At 35.2% G+C, this 15,881-nt stretch overlaps 2 protein-coding genes across 3 annotated transcripts; one reads left to right on the forward strand and one right to left on the reverse strand.

Moving 5' to 3' along the window:
- The first annotated feature begins 6,032 nt into the window (after nucleotides 1-6,032).
- On the forward strand, nucleotides 6,033-6,820 carry LOC113054747 (TP53-regulated inhibitor of apoptosis 1). Its single transcript, XM_026220520.1, has 2 exons — nucleotides 6,033-6,311; nucleotides 6,441-6,820. The coding sequence occupies exons 1-2, from the start codon at nucleotides 6,165-6,167 to the stop codon at nucleotides 6,516-6,518; spliced, it is 225 nt and encodes a 74-aa protein (XP_026076305.1). The 5' UTR covers nucleotides 6,033-6,164; the 3' UTR covers nucleotides 6,519-6,820.
- Nucleotides 6,821-9,861: 3,041 nt separating this feature from the next.
- LOC113054748 (serine/arginine-rich splicing factor 9-like) lies at nucleotides 9,862-14,938 on the reverse strand. 2 transcript variants are annotated; one of them, XM_026220522.1, is made up of 5 exons: nucleotides 14,812-14,938; nucleotides 13,295-13,478; nucleotides 13,019-13,209; nucleotides 11,243-11,415; nucleotides 9,862-10,391 (listed from the first exon to the last, which is right to left on the reverse strand). In XM_026220522.1, exons 2-5 carry the CDS (start codon nucleotides 13,450-13,452, stop codon nucleotides 10,170-10,172), a joined length of 744 nt encoding a protein of 247 aa, XP_026076307.1. In that variant the 5' UTR covers nucleotides 13,453-13,478; nucleotides 14,812-14,938; the 3' UTR covers nucleotides 9,862-10,169. The 2 variants fall into 2 exon arrangements, with proteins under 2 accessions (XP_026076307.1, XP_026076306.1); XM_026220521.1 differs by having other exon boundaries at nucleotides 13,295-13,645; nucleotides 14,812-14,935.
- Nucleotides 14,939-15,881: the final 943 nt, after the last annotated feature.

Consider the following 15,881-nt stretch of genomic DNA (forward strand, 5'->3'; position numbering starts at 1 on the left):
GTTAAAAGAATTCTTATTACGTTTTAACTTATATTGTCATTTATAAAATAAACTAAATGATGTTATGAGCACGACATACAGAGTCTGTCTAGATTAATGATGGAGCTAAAGCTTCTCTCTTTAATTTCACTACCGTTACTTATTTACAAAGATTAAGTGGTAACACTTTATAATAGTAGTCCTTTAGTTAATGTTAGTTAATTAGTCTCATATTCTAAAGCGATTAATCATTTGAAAGCATTAATTTATACCAGAAAACAAGACAGAAATACTAAGGAAGAAAATCTCTGCATTAATCACTTAATCGTTTGATTCTGATTCATTCAGACATTTCTAATAATGTTGATACAAATGCTAATACTGCACTCATGTTTATTATAAAAGATGACATAATCATTCATAAAAAAAAAAACTTAAACCCAGCAAAGAAATAATGGATGTTGCATTAAGTAATTTATTTTCTCATTACATACAGTCAAGTATATTACAGATCTCTTCATACTCGATATAAAATTAGATTAATTGGCGTATATATTCAGATTTGAGAGGTTAAAGGGCAGAGAGCATGATCACTATACAGCGCCTTTCACACTGCTTCACATCAGCAATAATCTGGGGAAGAAAAAATTATTACACTCTGTATTCCAGTGCTAATAAATGAACTGTGTCTCCACACACAAACTGCTTCATATTCAAACACAGTTTAGATTAACACTCATAAAACTGTATTGTCTGTGTGAGAGGAATCAAACAATCAAATTCTGCGATCGTTTACTCTTCCTCAGCCTCAACAAGTGTTTTTTTTTTTCTGCTGAACACTAAAGAAGATGTTTTTGGAGTGTGAACAGTTGATGGCACCCATTGACTTCTATAATAGAGGAATCAATCAATCAATCAATCAATCACCTTTATTTATATAGTGCTTTAAACAAAATACATTGCGCCAAAGCACTGAACAACATTAATTTGGAAAACAGTGTCTCAATAATGCAAAATGATAGTTAAAGGCAGTTCATCATTGAATTCATTAATGTCATCTCTGTTCAGTTGAAATAGTGTCTGTTTTAATTTGCAATCAAGTCAACGATATCGCTGTAGATGAAGTGACCCCAACTAAGCAAGCCAGAGGCGACAGCGGCAAGGAACCGAAACTCCATCGGTGACAGAATGGAGAAAAAAACCTTGGGAGAAACCAGGCTCAGTTGGGGGGCCAGTTCTCCCCTGACCAGAAGAAACCAGTAGTTCAATTCCAGGCTGCAGCAAAGTCAGATTGTGCAGAAGAATCATCTGTTTCCTGTGGTCTTCTCCTGGTGCTCCTCTGAGACAAGGTCTTTACAGGGGATCTGTATCTGGGGCTCTAGTTGTCCTGGTCTCCGCTGTCTTTCAGGGCAGTAGAGGTCCTTTCTAGGTGCTGATCCACCATCTGGTCTGGATACGTACTGGATCCGGGTGACTGCAGTGACCCTCTGATCTGGACACAGACTGGATCTGGTGGCCACGGTGACCTCGGAACAAGAGAGAAACAGACAAATATTAGCGTAGATGCCATTCTTCTAATGATGTAGAAAGTGTTATGTGAGGTGTTCCGGTTCCAGTTTACCTAATTAATGCAGCCTAAAAATCCTTTAACGGATTTGGATATTAAAAGCATATTCGTATGTTATGTGTATGCCAGGTTAAAGAGATGGGTCTTTAATCTAGATTTAAACTGCAAGAGTGTGTCTGCCTCCCGAACAATGTTAGGTAGGTTATTCCAGAGTTTAGGCGCCAAATAGGAAAAGGATCTGCCGCCCGCAGTTGATTTTGATATTCTAGGTATTATCAAATTGCCTGAGTTTTGAGAACGTAGCGGACGTAGAGGAGTATAATGTAAAAGGAGCTCATTCAAATACTGAGGTGCTAAACCATTCAGGGCTTTATAAGTAATAAGCAATATTTTAAAATCTATACGATGTTTGATAGGGAGCCAGTGCAGTGTGGACAGGACCGGGCTAATATGGTCATACTTCCTGGTTCTAGTAAGAACTCTTGCTGCTGCATTTTGGACTAGCTGTAGTTTGTTTACCAAGCGTGCAGAACAACCACCCAATAAAGCATTACAGTAGTCTAACCTTGAAGTCATAAATGCATGGATTAACATTTCTGCATTTGACATTGAGAGCATAGGCCGTAATTTAGATATATTTTTGAGATGGAAAAATGCAGTTTTACAAATGCTAGAAGCGTGGCTTTCTAAGGAAAGATTGCGATCAAGTAGCACACCTAGGTTCCTAACTGATGACGAAGAATTGACAGAGCAACCATCAAGTCTTAGACAGTGTTCTAGGTTATTACAAGTAGAGTTTTTTGGCCCTATGATTAACACCTCTGTTTTTTCTGAATTTAGCAGTAAGAAATTACTCGTCATCCAATTTTTTATATCGACTATGCATTCCATTAGTTTTTCAAATTGGTGTGTTTCACCGGGCTGTGAGGAAATATAGAGCTGCGTATCATCAGCATAACAGTGAAAGCTAACACCATGTTTCCTGATGATATCTCCCAAGGGTAACATATAAAGCGTGAAGAGTAGCGGCCCTAGAACTGAGCCTTGAGGTACTCCATACTGCACTTGTGATCGATATGATACATCTTCATTCACTGCTACGAACTGATGGCGGTCATATAAGTACGATTTAAACCATGCTAATGCACTTCCACTGATGCCAACAAAGTGTTCAAGTCTATGCAAAAGAATGTTGTGGTCAATTGTGTCAAACGCAGCACTAAGATCCAATAAAACTAATAGAGAGATACACCCACGATCAGATGATAAGAGTAGATCATTTGTAACTCTAAGGAGAGCAGTTTCAGTACTATGATACGGTCTAAATCCTGACTGGAAATCCTCACATATACCATTTTTCTCTAAGAAGGAATATAATTGTGAGGATACCACCTTTTCTAGTATCTTGGACAGAAAAGGGAGATTCGAGATTGGTCTATAATTAACTAGTTCTCTGGGGTCAAGTTGTGGCTTTTTTATGAGAGGCTTAATAACAGCCAGTTTGAAGGTTTTGGGGACATGTCCTAATAACAATGAGGAATTAATAATAGTCAGAAGAGGACCTATGACTTCTGGAAGCACCTCTTTTAAGAGCTTAGATGGTATAGGGTCTAACATACATGTTGTAAGTTTAGATGATTTAACAAGTTTATACAATTCTTCCTCTCCTATAGTAGAGAATAAGTGGAACTGTTCCTCAGGGGGTCTATAGTGCACTGTCTGATGCGAAACTGTAGCTGACGGCTGAATGGTTGCAATTTTATCTCTAATAGTATCGATTTTAGAAGTAAAGTAGTTCATAAAGTCATTACTGCTGTGGTGTTGGGAAATGTCAACACTTGTTGAGGCTTTATTTTTCGTTAATTTAGCCACTGTATTGAATAAATACCTGGGGTTATGTTTGTTTTCTTCTAAAAGAGAAGAAAAGTAATCAGATCTAGCAGTTTTTAATGCTTTTCGGTAGGATATGCTACTTTCCCGCCAAGCAATACGAAATACCTCTAGTTTTGTTTTCCTCCAGCTGCGCTCCATTTTTCGGGCTGCTCTCTTTAGGGTGCGAGTATGCTCATTATATTATGGTGTCAAACTGTGGAAGAAGTACTATGAAAGTGAATGGGTACCATCAACCGTTTGGTGTTTAAAGCATCATCTTTTTAGCATTCAGCAGAAGACAGAAACTCGTACAAAAAAATATATAATTTTTTACATTTAAAAAAAAAAAAATTAATATGTAAAATAAGCACACACCATTAAACTTTTATTCCTAACTAGTAATTCCCAAAGCAACCAACTGTGTCATTGTTGTTAACTAAGACTGAAACTACTAAAACCAGTTTTCTGTAATTGAAATAAAGCTAAAGTAAAATGATATAGATAAATCGTGTAAGCTACTACTAAATATTGTAGAAACTTAATTTTCTGTAAAGTTGCTTTGCAATGATTTGTGAAGTAAAAAGCACTATAAATTAAATGAAAACAGTACTTCAAGTAGTAACTTTTTACAAAAAAGTTGAAATGCTAAAATTATTAAAACTGACATAAACATAAAAACTAATTCCTCAACCTCAAACTGCAACCATGAGGCTAAAAGCTCTGAGTAAGTGCTGTAACAGTTTATAAAGACCTTGATGTTGTTTGGACGCCAGAACCGTGTGTGTGTGTGTGTGTGTGTGTGTGTGTCCACCTGGATGTTCCCGTGTTTGGCTACTGGGATGATCTGAATCCTCTCAAAGTCCCTCCCCAGGATCATGATGTCACAGCTAGAGTACGCCTGTCCCATGAGCCCCAGACAAAACAACACACACAGTCTGAACTCAGATATCATCTGAATATAATGTTTTGCTACATTTTTATTTATTTTTTTAAATTGAGGAATCAGAGTTTTAAATGTTTTCATTTACGGTTAATAATCTCTGCTGCTGCTGTTACACTCACAGTCACGAACAGCTTGAATCATCTGGACTTTTTGAGTCAAATATTTTGGCAAAAAATTAAGCATTTTTATTTTATATTATTTCTTAACATATCAGATAATATCTGCCTTCATTTTGCATGCATCTCGTTTATTCTCGCTTATAAACTTTTTGTTGCTCTTTTTGTTGTGTTGTTTTTATCCTCATTTGTAAGTCGCTTTGGATAAAAGCGTCTGCTAAATGAATAAATATAAATGTAAACTTATCAAATTATGGCTTCGTTTCCTTACATGAATATCGAAATATTCAACTCAAATAAACATGCAGTATTAGAATTAGAATTTAATTTGGGGTCCTGAAATACCCTGAACACTGCACAGAGGTTAAGATGACCATTGCTACAAAAATAAAATTAAAAAAATGAAACTCATCCTATTTTGTTTTAATTTTCCCTTACTAAATTATACAGTTACTGATGCTATGGATTGTGGGATTACTAACAGTCTATTAACAAAAATCTGTCTCTAATACTCTTTTCTCTTTATTAAAAGTTGATCTAGACAAGTACATACATGATAGAATCAAATGCTTTGCAAATCCGCTCGAAAGACCTGATCTCAAATGATTCGCGAATCCCGCTTCGGAGTCCCGATCTGAATCAAATGTTTTGCAAACTCCGAAGCCCCGATGAAATGATTCGTGAAACGCGATTCGGAGTCCCGATCTGAATCAAATGTTTTGCAAACTCCGAAGCCCCGATGAAATGATTCGTGAAACGCGATTCGGAGTCCCGATCTGAATCAAATGTTTTGCAAACTCCGAAGCCCCGATGAAATGATTCGTGAAACGCGATTCGGAGTCCCGATCTGAATCAAATGTTTTGCAAACTCCGAAGCCCCGATCAAATGATTCGTGAAACGCGATTCGGAGTCCCGATCTGAATCAAATGTTTTTCGAACTCCGAAGCCCCGATGAATTGATTCGTGAAACGCGATTCGGAGTCCCGATCTGAATCAAATGTTTTGCGAAGTCGCTCCGATGCCTCAGATTGTGGTTAATCTTGCAGATCATGACTTATATCTACTCTTCCTCTTCCTGCAGTTTGGTAATATAAAGATTCCTCTTTTGAACTCCCACCTCTTCTGTGGGTTTTATTATTCTGGGTCTGAATTTGGGCTCCTGGGGTCTCAAAAAAGAAACATTTTCAATCTCCAAGGTACATTCAAATTACATTACATGAATATGTTACAGTTATACAGATTTGTAAACCGAAAAAAAAAATCAACGAAATCAAGTGAGACAAATGTGAGCTGTCAATTAATAATTTTCCAAACCTAACTAAATAACTGGAGGCAAAGTTTTTTTTAACTGCACCTAGATCAAAAACCTCTGAAATCGGTTGATAAATGTGAACGTTACCGTGTTTTTATTCAGTAAAAACCGCAGCTCCCCCGTTTACTTTCATTTATTTTAAGGCAGTCAAAACTTAAAGCGACCAATGAGACATCTAGGTATTTATATGTCTATGGTTTTGTCCTTGGGACTTTTAAACGCGCTTCGGTGACGTGATCATGACGCGCCACGCGAGATCACGTGGTATCAGCAAAGTCAAGCGAGATCACGGAATCAACACGGAGCTCCCGTCGCTCGGACGGAACACGACGACATTAAAGCGCTAATCCGCGTTGATTGTGGCGGGGGTGAAGATGAACAGCGTCGGCGAGGGCTGCACGGAGCTCAAGCGCGAGTATGACCAGTGTTTTAACCGCTGGTTCGCCGAGAAGTTCCTGAAGGGAGACCGGAGCGCGGATCCGTGCAGCGAGTTATTCCGCAAATACCACACGTGTGTGCAGGTACCGCTTTATACACGCACGTGAACGTTTCAATATGTAAATGAGGTGCTCGGAATGAGAGAACACGTGATATAGCAGCAGTTTTGATTCTGTATGCATGCTGCTGTCAACCACTGTGTTTATTTACAGAAAGCCATCAAGGAGAAGGACATCCCTGTAGAAGGAGTGGAGTTCATGGGCCCTAACAGAGAGAAACCTGACAGCTGATGCCTGCTTGTGTGTTCTAGATGGACTTGGATGGATGTGGTCATCTTCTGAGACATGGACTGTAGTACTGGACACTTACTGTTGAGACGAACACTGGACATCCAGTGCTCTGATTGTTCATTCATCATTATTAGAAGGATTGTTTGGCATGTTTGAGTTTCATAACATGCAGGAGAATGCATTGTGCATGTGTGCATTAAAAAGAGACTGTGTTTGGGTTGCCAGGTGCAGCGGGTTTCTGCAGAAACTTGTTTCTGCCATCAAATAAAAATTAAAAAGGTAGATGCAATGATTTATTTCAATTTTTTTTTTGACAATATGACTTTTCTCAGAACTTTACATTTTACTTTATTCCTTTTAAGTCCATCTCAAAATTAACATTTGAAAAATTAACTAATAATGCAGAGTCTCCCTCAGAATTGCAAATGACAAAATAGTTGAGTAGGCATTTATAATGTTTTTTTACCACCACAGAATAAAATGTGTGTGTGTGTGTATATACATGCATATATAATATATATATTATATGTATATGTATATATTATATATGTATGTATATACACACACACACACACAAATCTGATTTTTTCTTTTAATTCTGTTTATTTAATTTTTTACAGTATATCTCATATTTACATAGTTTCCCCCCTTATAATAAAGCATAAAGAATTGTGAGAAATAAACACAATTCTAACATTATTCTTGCCATTGCTTAATTTTATTCCCTCAAGTCCTTTTCAAAATAACAAAAAATGTTCCTCTGAATTCTGAGTTAAAATTTCACTTTTTTTCCGTAAAGTATTAGCATATTTTTACCTCACAATTTACACCCCCCCAAGAATAACGAGCTTATATTTCGCAATTAAAAGTTTTAACTAATAATTGTTTTTTTTCCTCCCTTAAAATGTCCAATGACAAAATAGTATAATTTTTTTTCTAAGACCACAGAATTAAAAAATAAATATATGTACACAATTCTGATTTTATTTATTTGAATTCTGTATACACATTTAATATATCTCAAAATTACTTTTTCAAATTTTTTCCCCCTCATATGAGAAATAAACACAGTTAAAACATTCTCAAAAAATAAATGTTTTTTTGATTCCGTGGTGGAAGCAAGCTTCCGTAGTTTCCTGCGAGCCTCAGAACAGGTTTGTTCATGTAGAACAGTGTGCCAGTGGGTGATTTGTTTTTACTTTCATTATTTTTCATTGCAAGCCAACAATAAGAACAAACGTTTTGCTGCATTAAAACACCTTTTACAAACGAATTTCAAGTGTTCTTTTTTTATATATATTTCAATCTATGGTATTTATGCAATTTACAAGTCCTCTAATACCATAAAGAGTGATGCCTCTGTATAATATTCCTATGCAAGGCTTGTTTTGTGTATTTTATAGAGCAGGATAGTCAAGTCATTAAGAGATCTATATTAAAAAGTACTATTATAAGCAATATATAAGTGTAAGGGTTTGTATCTCGCAATTATGACATTTTTTCTCACTATTGTGAGTTTATATTTCCCAATTCTGACTTTTTTTTTTATATTTAAAAGAAAGCCTTGCCAACCCAGTTGGCACCAACGAATTAAAGCCTACTGATAAAGGACACCGTCAACAGTATTGACGGCAAAATAGACTATGTTTGACAGGTGCAATATTTGAAAATCGAAAATTATTAATTTATTTTTTAAATTACATTTATACCTGTCAAGTTTTGGATTTGAAAATAAGGGAAATTTTCCAGCGCCCATTGCGAGCAGTCCCACCACCCCAACAAAGCTCCAGTATCCCTTACACTTTAAGACAGGTGTTATAGCCCAAATTAAAACACAAAACTTTCCCGGCCAAAACGGGATACTTGACAGGTATGAGAATATATGTCAGAGTTCGGAGCGGGTTCGCGAATCATTTGAGTCAGTTCGGGAATTTGTAGCGGTATCGCGAATCATTTGAGTCAGTTATGGGGATTGCGAATCATTTGAGTCAGTTTGGGAGTTCGGAGCGGGATCGCGAATCATTTGAGTCCGTTTGGGGATCGCGAATCATTTGAGTCAGTTCGGGAGTTCGTAGCGGCGAATCATTTGAGTCAGTTCGGAAGTTTGGAGCGGGATCGCGAATCATTTGAATCAGTTCGGGAGTTCGTAGCGGGTTCGCGAATCATTTGAGTCAATTTGGGAATCGCAAATCATTTGAATCAGTTCGGGAGTTCGGAGCGGGATCACGAATCACGAAAGATTTGCGCTCGTAAACTTTCAAATGGGCCATAACCTTTAATTCGTTGCTGCCAACCCTATGCCACCCCGGTAGATCCGCCCCTGGGTAAAATCTATTTTTGGTCTCGCTACATCCTGTAATGAAAAGGGCTAACGTTATATCTATTCAGCCAATATTTTACACTCAAACCGTCGAAATGTGACAGAAAAAACCGAACAGTGTTTCTTTTGGCAGTTTAACATTTATATCCTAAGACAACTGTCAATCTTATGTTTAGTAACGTAAATCTTACCTGATCTTTATAACTGAAGAGTTTGTTCAACTCATTTGAACAGTAAAGCCCCGCCTTCTCAGATTTGATTGGCCATCTCATTCACTGGCGAGCGCTGATTGGTCTAACAAAATAATGACGTCTAGTCAAACAGAATAAATCAATCTGTTAAAGGGAAAATTGAACTAAAAAGTTTTGATTGTGCCAATAAGTCTGAAAAGGGGCGTCTCACACATTTAGACGAATGCATTGCAATGCTTTTAATCAGCTGTGATCATGGTTTCCATTTGTTAGCAATGCTTGAAATTAAAAGATTTAACCAACTGCATATTACAATGGATCAAAGACAAGAAATCATATAATGTATTAAATATGCAACTGCTTAACCATCTCACTAAAGAAATATTGAGAGCCCAGCAGAATTTAATAAATAACGGTTATAAAAAATGTAAGCTCTTAACTACATTAACACAAACAAGCCATATTTGGTAAACTACTTAATCTTAATGATCTTTTGCAACATTTGTTAATCAGATGTCTGTTAACATCAATCAATCCATCATTAACCAACATTTAATAAAGCATTTCTAAATTAATGCACTTTAATATAAACTCACAATTTATTACGAATAATTCAGAGACTTGATTTTTTCTATTGAGTTTTAAATTTGTTACAGTAGTTTGTAAAAAAAAAAATGGCTCCGTATAGAGTAACTTTGATTCAATGCTTTAATTGCAAAAAAAAAGAAAAGAAGATGTATTCAAACAATCACGATACAAAACAAAAAAGAAAAAAATAATAAATCACATGGGGAGATTCCTGAAAAAAAAAAAACTTTTTAAAATTGCAGCTTTTTACTCAAATCATAAAACAAAATAAAAGTCATTGTCTATGAAATGGACCAGATTAATCATAAACAACACATCTTTAGTCTGTTGCCTCATGTCAATAATCACAAAGGACAAATCGGGTTAATCATAGATCTTTCACAATCATAACCACATCTGTAAACATCTACAGCATCATCCGCGTGATCATTAACATATCCGCAAGCTCTCCGTGAACTGAACAGTGAACAAGGCCATTCAGGTTCCTACAGTGGAATGTAATTTACAAAATTGAGAAAGAAAAAGGGGGCGTGGCTGTGGAGAGGCAGCCGCTCATCGATAGTGTCGCGGCGGAGGGCTGTGATGCTGCAGCGGCGCTCGGCGGGACGGAGGGCTATGACGGGTCATGTGACGCGGGGGCGATCGGTAACGGGGCGGCGGTGACCCTCTGCTCTGGTACGGGGGCGAGTATCGTCCTCGAGACCTGGAGCGGGAGCGTGAGCGACCCCAGCTTGTGCCGCGCTCCTCCATCACTCTGATGTAGGACGTCTCTCCCTGAGACACAAACAATGGACATTGAAGAATGAACGCTGATGTTCATAAACACAGACATCAACAAACCATGGAGTCATAAGACACCGGACAAAAACTATTTCTGAATTTTTACAATAGCAAAATTCTAGATTTTCATTACATATATATTGTCTTAAGTGTCAAAGATTTATGCATCATCTGAAAGTTGAATAAATCTCTCCAATTTGCACAATGAAAGATTATTAATAATCTTTCTTATTCGGCCTATCTATCATAACCTCATTACTGTGCTACATTGTGTCTTTTAATTTATATATGAATATATTTACTTATGTTTTTTGTAACATTTTGTAACATTTCACCAGATTTAGTCCTACACTTATCCACTTTGATTTGCTCCCCACTATCTAATGTTTTTTTTCACTAAATGTCTAGTTTTTATAAAATGATTGTGCACTCATGATTTCTCTAGAGACTTTTATTGCTAAATCATCCTTTAGCCTAGTTTCTAACAGTATTTTTGTCATAAATTATGATTATATATTTGTCCATGTGTTATTTTACTGTATAAAGAAGTTGTCTATATTTAGTTGATTGTGTTTAACACATAAAAAAGTGATGACCAGGTTTAGAAATTCTACATTGATTAAAAAAAATGTATAAACTGTGCTTGTTTTGTATCAGTATCGGTTAAATAATCGGTAAAAATCGGTGGTATCGGTGCATCCTTAGAGCAAAAATTAAACCATGAATGCATGAGAATTAGAGATTAATCTCAAACAACAAACAGTTTTACTGAATAACCTAAGAATTACAAAAAACCCAGAGGGATGAACTGAATGTGTCTGTGTTTTTATTTAATCGGTAATGACCTGATGGGATCTGAACTCTGTGCTGTCCAGGCGTCTCAGAGCGTACTCCATGTCCTCTCGTCTGAGGAACTCGACCACACCTTCGCCATCACGCTGCACGTCTGCAAAACACACGTCTCCGGCTTCACGCATGTGGTCTTTCAGATCCTGCCAGCTGCCGGTTGGAGGAAGCCCTGCAGGAAGACACGTGCATTCATGTTACAGTGTTGAGAACTGTATGCAAAAGTCCTGTAAACATCTGTGTAACACGTAGATGGCTGCATGCAAACAAATTAGCCTATTTAAATGTCTTTATAAAGCATAACTAAACACAACGACCGTTGATTAGTGTGCTGTACAAAGTTACCACAAACAGAATTAAAAACAAAGACAAGGTCACAAATAAAACTGCGAGACACATGAGCACTTTTTAATTTGGCACCATTTAAGTCAAATTCATTAAAATAACAGAATTAAAACAGTCTTAAATCTTGAATTAACTGTTTACAATAATAATTATTATTTATAGTATTATTTTACAAAGAAATGCAAAATAAATAAATCTTGAATTAATAGTTTACAATAATTATTATTATTTACAGTTTTGTTTCACAAACAAATGCGAGATAAATAAATCTTCAATTAATTGTTTAAAATAATTATTTTTATTTACAGTATTATTTTACAAGCAAACGCAAAATAAACAAATAAATCAATCAATTGTTTACAATTATTATTACAGTATTTTTAAAAACAAATGCAAAATAAATCTTCAACGAATTGTTTACAATTATTATTTACAATATTATTTTACAAACAAATGCAAATGAATGAACATCTTTCAAATTTATACTTGATGAATAAAATAATAATAATGAGAAATAAATCATGAATGAACTAAGTATTATATATATATTTTTTTTATAATTTTGAATCTTTGAAGATTTCTTCAGTAATGAGATCGAAAACCCCAGGTTTTTTATTCAACTTCTGTTAAATTTCTGTTTTGAAGATGAATTTGGTGATTAAAAGATGACAATGTTAAATATGAAGTGAACTGTTCCTTTAATACTCATTAAGTACATATAATAAATTATACTAAGAAAATATTAGATTATCAATTTAAAATACTGTATATAATTGTTACTTTAAGTCATTTATTTATTGTTTGTTTGTAAAACTATGTGTTATTTTAGTATCATTGACATCCTACTAAAATTTCTTTTAATATTTTGAATTCAATGTTATATTTATATTTTCTTTTTAGTAATTTTCCGTGTTTAAAAATACATCTATACTCACTTTTAGTTATTTTAGTACATCGAGATAAACTAAATGAAATTGAGAAATGTTGCCGCGGCATCCAGCTGAAATAAAAAAAAAATATTTTTAGTAAACATTTTTCGCAATTAATTAAATTTAAACATTTTTTATGTCGACTCTGAAATTCTTAATAGTTTTAGTTAACTATAATAACCCTGCAATATTTTATTAAATATAAAACATTTTATTTTTAGTTAACATGTCATTTTCGCAATTAATAAAATTTACGATTTTTTTTTTACGTCAACACTGAAATTCTTAATAGTTTTATTAACTATAATAACCCTGCTATATTTTATTAAATATAAAACATTTTATTTTTAGTTAACATTTTATGTTAATGTTACATTAATTACATTTCCGAATTTTTTTTTAAGTTAACACAGAAATTCTTAACAGTTATAGTTAACTATAAAAACCTTGCTATATTTTATTTTAGCGTAACGGTGTTTAGCCTCAAACCTCGTAACTCACCCGTCACAATAACGCGAAACTCAGATCTGCGTGACGGAGGTCCAAACCGTCCCCGCGGTCCTCCTCCTCCTCCGCCTCCTCCTCCCGCAGGTCCACTAAATTTGGATCCGGAAGATCGTGGATATTCCACACGCAGCTTATTGTCTCCAAACCCATATCCATTCCTTCCAAAGACGGCGTCCTCCGCATCCCTAGAGGAAGAGAGGAAAGTGCTCCTAATTTTCGTTCTACACGTGAAAAAGCCTCGTCCGTGTTCTCGGAGGCCGCGCGACTCACCGTGGATCCTCAAACCGCACGAAGGCAAACGGGATGGTGCCTCTGTTGTTCTTCAGCTCAATATCCCGAATTTTTCCATATTTGAAGAAGAGATCCTCAATGTCCCTCTCCTGGACGTCCATGGGAAGGTTTCCCACGTAGATCCGTCCGTCCGACATGGTTTGAATCCCGCTGGACCTGCAGCCTTCGAGGAAATACAGCGTTTTCCACGTCAAGACGTTCAGAACATCCAAACTCTAGTCCGTCCTTCTAACAGTCCCTATTTACTCTACTATTAACTCTGGTGGTCGCAGTACATGTCGAGTTCAAGAAACCCAGAACACAGGACCCTCCAGGACCACAGTCTGAAAACTTAGAAACAAGGAGAATCAATCAGAATGAACACACATGAGTTTCAGACGAGGAACAAGGGCCCGATGCTGCCAATCTATCTATGAACTCTGTAGCCTGCGAATCATAAATAAACTTGTCTGTAGGGGAAATATCATCTCATATTAAATGAGCATACTTAAAACTTGTAAACAGTCACTCAGATTTATGAACATATACTTGAATGTGCATGATCCAAACCTAAATTTTTATAATTCATGACTGAAAACATGATTTTGATGTACCATTTTCATGGTAATGCAATGTTTGAATTTAAAATGGATTTCAAAGGACGAATTTTGAGATTTTAAGTTTTCAAGTGATATATAATCTCTGATGATTTCAAAAGTGTGATGGAGAAAAAGGCAACAAAGACGACGACTTTTTTTTTTTGACAAAGGTCACAACTCCTGTTATGACGTAGGTTTTTGAGGTGCACTCTTGCAATAAATTAATCTATTACTTCTCCTACAAATTTTTTACAAAAATATTGGTAAAATGTATATTCAGGAGTCTTAGACCTTTCCAACGATATATAGTTTGTCATGATTAGATTAGGATTTAATTATAATATAGTGAAGTAAACGTAGGCGACCCACCGAGGGGCCCAGTGGCAGTTAACGCGTTAATGCGAAGGCTTGCTAAAATTACTTTGAATAGGTTTAATAGAATCTATTTGATTAATAAGCAATGAGTAACTGCTTAACCAACCTATATACGAAGACTCACTGTGTAAATAAATGAGTTTGGATATTTCATAATATAATCAGTTCATATTAAATATACTTTTACTGATCATTGAATAAAAAGACGGGGTAACGTTAATGCAAATTAGCCGTGAAAGCTGCTAACGATGCTAAAATCGCTCATCTCGCAGATTTAATTCACCATTTCATTTAAAATATCCACTTAAACCCGTTCCTCTCTACTTATAAATATGTAAAGTAGTCACCTAAATGAGCCTAAAAGTGAGATATGTTTGCGTTTTACAACACAATCATATTAGCATATTAGCTGTTAGCTCCTTTGTTAGCACAACTGCTCAAAGCAAAATGACAAACATTAGCAAATAACGAGCTCGGGGTTTTTTTCTCGTGAGCGAATGCAGTTAAAGGTGAAATGTGAGTGGAATTAATAGTTTGATATACCTTTGAAATTTGCAGCTCGAGATAAAAAGCGAGGATAAACAAGCGTACACGCTTCTTCGCCTCCCGGATCAGGAAGTGGAGCGCACTTCCGCCCCCTTCAGGCTGAGACGAGCAACTGCAGCGAATAAAACACAGGCCATTAGATGAGTATTCACCAACTGAAGACTCTTCTGTTCACCAAGGCTGAATTTATTTGATCAGAAATATAGAAACAACTGTAAAATAGTGAAATATTTTTACTATTTAAAATAAATGCTTTCTATTTGAATATATGTTTAATTGTAATTTATTTCTGTTATGCACAGCTGAATTTTCAGCATCATTACTCCAGTCTTCAGTGTCACATGATCTTCAGAAATCAGAATAATATACTGATTTATTATCAATACTGGAAACAGTTTTGCTGTTTCATTTTTTATTTGAACCTGTGATATTTTTTAATTATTTTTTGATGAATAAAAAGTTAAAAAGAACTGCATTTTTTCAAAATACAAATTTTTTATATAACACTTTATATTATTGTCATTTAATTCAGTTATTTAAATGTTATTGTTATTTTTTAATAATAATAATAATAATAATGTTTTTCAAATCAAACATGAAGAAAACAATTTTGCAACATAAAACATGTCTTATTAATTTAGTTTAACTTGATGTAGTTAACTTAAACTAGAACTTTGTTAAAAAATAAAATAAATAAACATAAAAATGTAAATGACAATGTAACTAATTTTAAATATGAATAAAATCTATAATAGTATCTCAGTGATACAAAAATAACACTGCTGTAATTCATATTACAATGCATAAAAATAGCTACTTTTTTGTGGAATATGTGTACATTGTGATAAAAAAGTATCATGGCGTTTAGACATTGGTACATTAAGAACCTATTGCAATAATCTCTGGAGGTCACTCTGGATAAACACAGATGCTGAAAGATGATTCTGCTTCATAAATCTGTTCATATTGTATTAAAAAACATTAGTACTACTACTACTACTTAGTTTCATAATGTGATTTCTGATCGAAGCATTTGTAGATGCATGAGTGTGTTGAATGTGTTGAGA

The sequence above is a fragment of the Carassius auratus genome, chromosome 35 (assembly GCF_003368295.1).
Source record: "Carassius auratus strain Wakin chromosome 35, ASM336829v1, whole genome shotgun sequence".
In the NCBI taxonomy this organism is placed as follows: domain Eukaryota; kingdom Metazoa; phylum Chordata; class Actinopteri; order Cypriniformes; family Cyprinidae; genus Carassius; species Carassius auratus.

Coding starts and splice junctions, on each gene's coding strand:
- LOC113054747 (XM_026220520.1), top strand. CDS start 6,165: ATGAACAGCGTCGGCGAGGGCTGCACGGAGCTCAAGCGCGAGTATGAC. Junction 6,312..6,440: donor AATACCACACGTGTGTGCAG/GTACCGCTTTAT, acceptor GTTTATTTACAG/AAAGCCATCAAGGAGAAGGA.
- LOC113054748 (XM_026220522.1), bottom strand. CDS start 13,452: ATGTCGGACGGACGGATCTACGTGGGAAACCTTCCCATGGACGTCCAG. Junction 11,416..13,018: donor GTTTCGCGTTATTGTGACGG/GTGAGTTACGAG, acceptor GTCTTCCTGCAG/GGCTTCCTCCAACCGGCAGC. Junction 10,392..11,242: donor CAGAGTTCAGATCCCATCAG/GTCATTACCGAT, acceptor TTTGTGTCTCAG/GGAGAGACGTCCTACATCAG.